The sequence below is a fragment of the Mus pahari genome, chromosome 13, assembly GCF_900095145.1.
Source record: "Mus pahari chromosome 13, PAHARI_EIJ_v1.1, whole genome shotgun sequence".
Classification (NCBI taxonomy): domain Eukaryota; kingdom Metazoa; phylum Chordata; class Mammalia; order Rodentia; family Muridae; genus Mus; species Mus pahari.
The window spans coordinates 79,130,141-79,140,271 of NC_034602.1; the positions used below are offsets into that span (position 1 = coordinate 79,130,141).

At 38.7% G+C, this 10,131-nt stretch overlaps 1 protein-coding gene across 1 annotated transcript in view; it reads left to right on the plus strand.

Moving 5' to 3' along the window:
* Alb (albumin) overlaps positions 1-10,131 on the plus strand; it is a 14,928-nt gene that overhangs the window by 3,720 nt on the left and 1,077 nt on the right. Inside the window, exons 5-14 of the mRNA XM_021210927.2 lie at positions 107-239; positions 1,101-1,198; positions 2,671-2,800; positions 3,786-4,000; positions 4,784-4,916; positions 5,994-6,091; positions 7,239-7,377; positions 7,696-7,919; positions 8,919-9,051; positions 9,625-9,692. Coding sequence (XP_021066586.1) covers positions 107-239; positions 1,101-1,198; positions 2,671-2,800; positions 3,786-4,000; positions 4,784-4,916; positions 5,994-6,091; positions 7,239-7,377; positions 7,696-7,919; positions 8,919-9,051; positions 9,625-9,666 — 1,345 coding nt within the window. The 3' untranslated portion in view covers positions 9,667-9,692. The remainder of the gene's footprint in view (positions 1-106; positions 240-1,100; positions 1,199-2,670; positions 2,801-3,785; positions 4,001-4,783; positions 4,917-5,993; positions 6,092-7,238; positions 7,378-7,695; positions 7,920-8,918; positions 9,052-9,624; positions 9,693-10,131) is intronic.

A 10,131-nucleotide genomic window follows, 5' to 3' on the forward strand; every position in this document is an offset into this window, starting at 1 on the left:
CTTCTTCTTCTTCTTCTTCTTCTTCTTCTTCTTCTTCTTCTTCTTCTTCTTCTTCTTCTTCTTCTTCTTCTTCTTCTTCTTCTTCTTCTTCTTCTCCATAACTCAGCTATTTGCATGAAGTTGCCAGAAGACATCCTTATTTCTATGCCCCAGAACTCCTTTACTATGCTGAGAAGTACAACGAGATTCTGACCCAGTGCTGTGCAGAGGCTGACAAAGAAAGCTGCCTGACCCCAAAGGTAATCCCTGGAAAGACGCAGAACATCTAAGACTTTCATCATCTTATGGCTAGGTTCGGGAGACTTGACTTTCTGAATGAAACGTCTCTTAAGTTACCAATGGATTTTCGTTTTTATACCTTTCTTCCTTCTCAAATTTAGTAGTGGTCTGCGAGAGGGAATTCTTGTACATGTGTTTCTTGTCTTCTCATTCTTCATGGTAATGTTGTCTACAGTAGAACACTCTGTCAAACTCTACAGAAATGGCTAGGTTTTTTTTTTCTTTGTTTTTGCTTTTATTTTTTGACCTTCTCCGAGGCATTCTACTGGAGCTAAAATTCAAAGGAGAGAATTTTTACTGAGGCTAGAAGTTGGAGTTCATTCCTTCCTTCCATAAATATTTGTTACATGCATCATTCATTTTTTTTTTTTTGGAGGCACTTACTGATTTTATGAAAGTTAATGGAGGAAGGACTGAAATGGATTCGTCACAAAATAGTCAGTACAGGTATATGTGCTGGGACATCTCCTTTCAGGACCCTTCCCTCAGCCATGTCTCCAAGGTGCTTTAAGTAGCTAGATGCTATGGCCGGACAGATTTTCTTTTCCCTTAGATATCAAAATAATTATTTGCCAAAAGGGAGTACTTGTGAATTGAGGTATAAATTATCTTTTTTAAGTTTTCATTTGGATCGAAGGTCCAACTAAATGGCAGATTTCTTACCTAACATGCACAACTCCTCCCCACCCAAACCTTTGGCATAGGGCCAACTGAAACTTTGGGAGGTGTGTGTGTATATATAAAAATAATCTTTTCCAATTTTTTTCAACTGGATTTTCTCTTTCTTTCTTTCTTTCTTTCTTTCTTTTTTTTTTTTTTAGCTTGATGACGTGAAGGAGAAAGCATTGGCTTCATCTGTCCGTCAGAGAATGAAGTGCTCCAGCATGCAGAAGTTTGGAGAGAGAGCTTTTAAAGCATGGTATATGACTTTTCTTTAACATCACAGTTCACATCTTTCTGTTGAAAGCTGTCTAATCCTAAAGGCTGTGCCTTTATAAGGCACTTTATGAAAATACAATAGAGATAAAATCAGAATAATAGTAATAATTTGACATTTTTGTCTCATCATTTTGTTTTAAATTATCAAGGAATTTAGAAGACTTTTTTTTTCTAAGAGAAGATAGGTATTTAAAATCTCATTTGTTTATAAAAACTGGGACTCATTTTCAAAGATTACAAAATGCAGTCATAGTCAGGGTGATAAATTTACTTAATTTATGTTCCCTCAGTCTAAAAGTGACTGTTTTATGTCTTGATAATTGAATTTAGCCATCAAGCAAGCTGGAGTTACTACTTCGAATTTTATTACAATTCCAGTTGTGTTCTTAGTCTCATGCTTTTGTTTGACCCTCTCTTTGCTTTTATATGCTGTAGCTGAGTCTGGGTGCATCCTTTAATATGGGAGCCAAGGAAGATGTGCTTGCCTTTCTGGTACCTCATCTGTTAGTCCATGATAAATCAACACAATGGGAGGGAATGTTGAGATGACATTTTGTGTGTTCTCTAGAAACTATCAGGACAATTATCCTCATCATTCCTAGTCATTCCCCACTATCCAAATTATTGCTGCCTGCCAAATCAACAAAAGAAGCAACTTCAGTATGAAACAATACACTGTTACACAAGCTGTGACTGGCTCCTGCAAAGGAGTCTCTTTATTGGAGTAAAGGAACTGAAAATTATTTTAGAATAAGAATCTTGGTTTTTGCCAAGACAGCTTAGAGGCTGTCTGCTGGAACAGTTTCTTGGCAGGGGGATGCAATGATTAGAACTCTCCAGTTCTCTAGAAGTTAAGAATATCCCCCCTCCTGACTTTAAGATTCAGAGAAATATGTCTAACGATGAAAGATGACAAATCTTCATTTCCAGATAAGAGAATGCTTTCATGCCATTATGCAATTTAATCTCCCAGATCTTTGATTCCGCATGTTGTAACACCCTAAAAGCTAACGGCTGCTGGTGGGCACAGTGCTAAGATGGGATCAAACCGGAAACAGAAGTTAGATAAGGACTTAAAGCTTCACTGCAGCCCCTTTAGGGAAAATCTTCTAGGATTTTAATTTAATGAGGCCTTAGCTTTCCTCGCACCACCCCCATTCATTTAGTAGATAATTCTGCCAAAGAAAAACATAACTATCAAGCCAGACTAGCATTACAAGAACTAATCCTTTAATATGGGAGCCAAGGAAGATGTGCTTGCCTTTCTGGTACCTCATCTGTTAGTCCATGATAAATCAACACAATAATTTGTTCATTTAAGTTGGTTTTGAACTTCAAAAGAGTTTATAATAGGTTTTGAACTTGTTAAAAATGGTGTCTTTTTTTATTGCTTTCATACAAATACAAAATGATAATTCGTTGATGGAAAAATCTTTTGTTTTTCTTTTTCAGGGCAGCAGCTCGTCTGAGCCAGACATTCCCCAATGCTGACTTTGCAGAAATCAACAAATTGGCAACAGACATGACCAAAGTCAACAAGGAGTGCTGCCACGGTGACCTGCTGGAATGCGCAGATGACAGGGTAAGGAAGGAGTCCTTGCATGCTCAGGCAGTGAGCGCCTGTGTTTGGCTTCAGTGGAGAACACCAATGGCGGGTGGTGTGGCCAGTATTCTACCAAGCTCTCCTTGGTTGCTGCCACTTTCTAGAAAGAAACAAAACCAAAAAACAAAACCCCCCAAAACCCAAAAAACAAAAACACCAACTCAAAATGTTTTCGGAATTATTCAATGACCCGAATCTCCTTTCTTCAGTCACATTTTGAGAAGGCATTAATGGAAGAGAACAAGTCACAAAATGTAGATTTCTAAGATGTTTTGGGGAGAGAAAGCAGGGGCTAGACACCCCACAGAGTGGAGAGGAGAGGTCTTTAAAAATGTGTTTATCCCTTGGCGGTCTTTCCCCTAATTTACTGTCTGTGTCAAGTACATACAAATTCACTGTGATTTCATTTTCTCCAACTTTATCTCTCCCCTCCCTGCTCCAAAGACTAAAAATATAACCAAATACCAGAATCCTCTTCTACCATAATACCTTCTGGAAAACTCAAGACAGATATTTTGTATATGTCAGCAAGGCCTGTAATTGTGCTCATTACTGATTATTTAATAATACTTCATATTCTAATGGGTTATTTAGTTTCAAAATGCCTACCCTTAACTTGGGAGAAAAAAATTTTTTTTCAAGCACTAACTTTTATAGAAAAAGTAATCTGAATTATCACAGTCAGAAAGACATAGACTTAATAAAAAATTAAAACCAATTAATTTAAATAAATACATAGCTTGTTCCAGGATGGTCTTTCTCGTATCTAATTGGAATGTTTTGATCATAGTATCTTAGTCCCCAGGCTCTGCAGCACTGCAGGGCTGAGAATGTGTTTACAGAAACCACTTTGGTTGTGTCTGGTTTAGAGCAGAATGAATATGCTTTCCTCACATGACAGAGGTGCAGGGACAAAACGTAGCCAAGATAATTCCTCTGAAACCTTTGTTTTTCATTCTCCTAGGCGGAACTTGTCAAGTACATGTGTGAAAACCAGGCAGCTATCTCCAGCAAACTGCAGACTTGCTGCGAGAAACCATTGTTGAAGAAAGCCCAGTGTCTTACTGAGGTGGAACATGACACCATGCCTGCTGATCTGCCTCCCATTGCTGCTGATTTTGTTGAGGATAAGGAAGTGTGCAAGAACTATGCCGAGGCCAAGGATGTCTTCCTGGGCACGTGAGTAGATGCCTTTCCTTTCATAGCTTTCTCAGAGAGGCATGGTTAAGGATGTTACACCAGGCTCTCCTTTGGTGTTAGCAGGACATCTATGGTTCTCAGAAAAATTATTCATCCTTGCTATTTTCAGCCCTTAAAATTTCCTTGAAAAGTATTTTAAGTAATTTAAAATATTTTTTATGAAACCGTACATGCATTCAGCATAAACTCGATGTTTCTTACTTCATAGGAATATTTCTGGAAATCTTTAGAAATATTCTATGAATATGTAAATTATACATACCATTTAATCATTTTTATGAGCATATATCTTATATATAATGTATATACATATATTACCTATCTATCTACTTACCTATCCAGCTCTATCTATCTAGCTCTGTGATGATATCAAGGATATCTATATCTATGTATATAAGCAACATGACACTAGTTGTTTCATACTTGGTTCAAAAGACCAGACTATCACAGTGTGGCAAGACCTGATACAACTAATAACAAATGACAATATGTTTTCAGAAAGTGCAACAATTATTTCCATTCTACAATGGAGGAAGTTAATGCACTGATAGTAAGTTGCCCACCCAGAATATTAAAATAGGTTTCAGTGGCAAAGCTAAACCTGGGAAGAGTTCTCTCTGGGTTCCACGTTCTTGCTGTTTAGTTTTCTGCATGAAGCTCCAGTGCTGAATGACTCCTGGGCTGAGAATCACTACTGAGGTTGGTTCTGGGGCTCTATTACATATTCACTTACTTAACTCAGCCTATGTTCATCTCAATTAGGTTCTTGTATGAGTATTCAAGAAGACACCCTGATTACTCTGTATCCCTGTTGCTGAGACTTGCTAAGAAATATGAAGCCACTCTGGAAAAGTGCTGTGCTGAAGCCGATCCTCCTGCATGCTATGGCACAGTGGTAGGTTTCCATGAGCCAAGAACACCTGCAGTGTGGATGGTGCTTTCTAGAAGGACAAGGAAAGAGATGAATTCACGATAATTGTTATGTAGGTCAATCCAGATGTTTTCTTGAGAAAAGGAGGCAAGTTCGAGCTCTTTAAGTTCTTCAACATCATAGGATAAACTCTTTGGATAAAGTATAAAGAAACCTAGAACAACTGCTCTAGAAAAGAAAGGTTCAAAGAGAGGGAGGAATCTTTTCTTGCACAAAATCTTTATTGTAGCTCTCCCTTTTTCAACTCCTGAGGATAAAATTAGAGAATAAAGTCCAATGCCAACTAAAATTGATTTATTTGACTTAGATTTAAAGACTATTAACCTGTCATTCCACACTGTCAACTATTAGAATTAATATCTCCAAGGAGTCTGCGAACTCTATTTCTTTACCATTTTGGAGAAGGTTTTGGTGTAGGTTTTTGAGAAGTTTTACTAGCAAGTTTGTTGTGGAGGGCACCAGGACTCCTGTCAGCACATACTAGTTTCTGAACCACTTGAGACCAGAAGAGAATCATACTTTACAAAGAAACTGCTGAATTCCAGATACCACTCAGTGACTGAGCCTCAGGGTGGATGCTCTCATCTCAGAGATTTCAAGAGAGACCTTAGATATATTGCTAAAAGTGATGGCCACCGTCTAGTGAACTTCTGCTGTGCACTAGGTGATGTTAATCTCATCCACTTAGTGGGTTAAGAGACCAGTTCTGGTGCTGTGGACACTTAGCCCAGTACAATGTAGACTGGATCAGTCTGAAGCTTGGATATAGGAAGAACAGTATCACAACAAGAAAGTACATCAGGTGGCCTGCTTCAAGTATAGCCATTGAATCCCAGAGCCTGAAGATTCTCATTTGACTTGTGCCAAATGACCTTGCAAATAAAAGGAACAATTTAAATGCAAGGTGACAGATGTGGCACAAAAGATATCCTGACTTTTGTCTTTGACTTGTCTTTGGACAAAGGGATGACAGTAGTTCGAAGTGGCCTACTTTGGGCTTTCAGGAAGGGGGGCTGTAAACACAATTCTTTTATCTTGCAGCTTAATGAATTTCAGCCTCTTGTAGAAGAGCCTAAGAACTTGGTCAAAACCAACTGTGATCTTTATGAGAAACTTGGAGAGTATGGATTCCAAAATGCGTGAGTAGTTTTATCAGCTAGTTTTTTTTTTTTCTCGATCAATTTGTGATTATTCAAATCAGCATAGAGGCTATCCAGCATATGGCTTTCACAATGAAAACATTTATAATATATCTCTATCAAGAAACTCTGGGAAGGAGATAATGTAGAGGGATGAAGAGAATTGTAACCCTGTATAATATAAACACTGGTCTCCTGGGAGAAGAAGTTTTGAGGACTCAGCAAATCTTGACACATTAGAACTCAGAGTGTCCTTCAAGGGTTAGGTGGAGTTTATGAGCAAACAATAGAATAATGTTTAGTAGAAAAAAGAAGTAGCATGCTTTGGGCAGCAGAAACTCAAGAACCGATAGAAATGCTGAACACAAAATTATATAACAAAAGGTTTAGATAACATGGAAATGTCACACGAATAGGAGTTCACTTGGGAAAACATTGGAATTTGGGAGTTACAGCTAGACTTTGCTAATTGTAACCTTGTCTTCCTATGGAATTTTGATCTTAGAGATAGAGACTGAATGGCCTTCTAGAGTCATGCCATGGAACTTTATCTATGGAAGTTAAAGGGAGCATACTAGGAGAGACAGATTATTCATTTCATATACAATTTTAGCACCTTTGCAACTCCAGAGTTTGGAGTGGACACTTCTCCACCTGAAATACATTGACTTTTACCGGTTATGGTGCATTATTAAACACTAGATGTTATTAATTGCTAGATAATATGTCAGGCAGACTTTTTTTTTCCTTTCATTTAATCCATGCATGGTTTCTAGTAAACCATCTCTCTTTTTAACCTCTGTCTTTTGAGTCTGTCACAAAGTTGATAAGTGTAAGTTTGTGTTAGAATTTATTTAAAGCAGACCGAGTACATTAAAGCCATTGGGTTAGAGAAATGTCACTTCCTTATGATTTTACTACAGATGTAAGACTAAGGTCTTATGCTCCAAGTAGGTTTTTTACAGATGCTTGGTTTCCCAGGACAAGGTCTTCTTCCAGTACTATGTCACCCTAGTAGTAAAGATACTTTGATTAGTGGGGGAAAAGTCTTAGTTGTGTTGGCTGAATCTTCTCTTCTTGAAATCTATTACATCTGGCCAGTTTTCTGCCTGGATTAAACCATGTAAGTTATTTTTTTACTACACAGCATTCTAGTTCGGTACACCAAGAAAGCACCTCAGGTGTCGACTCCAACTCTCGTGGAGGCTGCAAGAAACCTAGGAAGAGTGGGCACCAAGTGTTGTACACTTCCTGAAGACCAGAGACTGCCTTGTGTGGAAGACTATGTGAGTCTTTTAAACATCAACAAAGTTAACGGGGCTGGGTTGCTGTCTTTAGACCCTGATAAATCTAACTTTCAGGAGCAAGGGGGTCCTAATATGTGCATATGTATGTGTGTGGTGTCTGAGTCATGCCCCCCCCCCCATCTAACTGAGAAAGAAACAGTTTTTAATAAGTCTCACATGTGTAGTTTCAAAGATAGATAAATTGGCGTGCCAATCAAGGCTGGATTCCTAATGGCTCACTCAATATGACAGTTTTTAGTGTACCAGAAAGTGGATGTTTGTGAAATACTTGTGACCTTTCTATTCTCTCTCCTTTAGCTGTCTGCAATCCTGAACAGTGTGTGTCTGCTGCATGAGAAGACCCCAGTGAGTGAGCATGTTACCAAGTGCTGTAGTGGATCCCTGGTGGAAAGGCGGCCATGCTTCTCTGCTCTGACAGTTGATGAAACATATGTCCCCAAAGAGTTTAAAGCTGAGACCTTCACCTTCCACTCTGATATCTGCACACTACCAGAGAAGGAGAAGCAGATTAAGAAACAAACGTGAGCAATATTTTTATTGCATCCATTTTCATATTGCATATGTATTGATAGTGAGAACTGTCAACTGGTCAATGTTTTGTTTTGATGCAGTGATTATATATTCTTTAGAGAGAAGTGTTTAGATTCTGGCATCACTGAGTTGAAAAAGTGTCAAAATTTTTTGTCTCTGTGAAAAAAATTTTGTATTTAAATCTTTCATTCAACTTATCTTTATTACTGTGGGTAAAAAAACCACAGTAGAATAAAATTCTAGTGGAGGCACAATAGAAGACACTAAATACTAGTTAGTGGATATAGATAGAAAAACATGGAGATCATACAAGTATTCATTTCAAGGTATGAATAGTTGACTGAAAATGTTCCATGAAGAAGCCATGCCAGGGGCAAGGCAATGTCATAGGTGTGACTTTTGAGAATAGAGTAAGAAAGAGCTGGACGTGCACATAGGAGGCTGGAACCCTGCTGAAGGGAGAGGTTCAAATTGTACAGAATGTAGCAGGGTATTGTTATCACCTTTGGGGACATGTCATCATGATCCCCAGACAGAGTTACAAAGCTCATCCCCTACACAGCACTATGTCTCTGGTACTGTTTGTTCTACAGCTGTCAACAACAGAGACCCAGCCATCTCTTGCTTGGCTTGTCAGTCTTTCTAGCCTCCCCATTATTAATTTCAAATGGGGCAGGTGTTAGAGGGCAAAAATCCACATATTAAGTGCAAAGACATAAGTCTTTCAGATTTCCTGAAACTAGACAAAAACCCATGTGACAGGCATCGATTATTCTATTTGATCTAGTCCTAGCAAAGTGACACCCGCTACTCCCCTCCTGCACAGTCAAGATTCCTAAGTTGGCAGTGGCATGCTTGATCCTCAAAGCCAAAGTTACTTGGCTCCAAGATTTATAACCTTAAACTGCGGCCTCACGTTCCTTCCTGTCCTATTTTCTTGCACTGGAGTAAACGTCTCCTTGCTGTTCTTGCTTTCTGTCCTATGGCAGGGCTCTTGCTGAGCTGGTGAAGCACAAGCCCAAGGCTACAGAGGAGCAGCTGAAGACTGTCATGGGTGACTTTGCACAGTTCCTGGATACATGTTGCAAGGCTGCTGACAAGGACACCTGCTTCTCGACTGAGGTCAGAAACATTTTTGCATTGTGACAATGTTCAGTTTCCATTTTTCTGTACACTTGGTCAGGTGTAGAGTTCTGAAACTCACATACTGAATAACTCCATAAATCTAGACGTTGTTGTTCTCTACATAACTGTAATAGAAACTGACTTATGTAGCTTTTAGTTTTTATTTTCTGCCACACTGCTGCCTATTAAATGCCTATTATCACCATTTGGTTTCAAATTTGTGACACAGATGAACATAGTTAGAAATACTTGCAAAGCCCAGAATCATGACCTCACTTAAACCTTGCCCTGAAATGTTTCTTTTTGAATTGAGTTATTTTACACATGAATGGGCATTTACCATTACATATCTGAATCATTTCACATTCCCTCCTGTGGCCTAACAACAGTTTATCCTCTTATTTTGGGCACAACAGATGTCAGAGAGTCTGTTTTAGGAATTCCAAATAGAACTGTAATTAAGCAATGCAAGGCGCGTGCATTTGCTCTGTCAGTGCCCATGGTTGTGAGGTGCAAATCCTAACAGTCCTGCTAACACTTTTCTAACATCCACCATTTCTTTGTCTTCAGGGTCCAAACCTTGTCACTAGAAGCAAAGAAGCCTTAGCCTAAACACATCACAACTACGGCCTTCTCAGGTAACTCTACTTGGGATTTTAAAAAGTAATCATAATCATTTTTCCTAAAACGATCAAGATTGATAACCATTTGCCATGAGCCACACGGGCAAAGCACCAGCCTGCACTCTTAGGTCCTCATGTATGGTCATCAGTTTGAGTTCCATTTGTAGATAAGAAACTGAACATATAAAGGTCTAGGTTAATGCAGTTTACACAAGAGGAGACCAAACCAGGGAGAGAAGGAACCAAAATTAAAAATTCAAACCAGAACCAAGGAGTTAATCATGGTTTTGCTCTGACTTACATGAACCACTATGTGGAGTCGCCCATGTTAGCCCAGCCAAGAGAATGAAGTTGAAACCATATGAAGGAATATTTTGGGGTCAAAACAGTTGTATATCAACTATTCCATGTAGTTTGACCCAATAATTCTGTGAATCCGTTTCTTTTTTTTTTT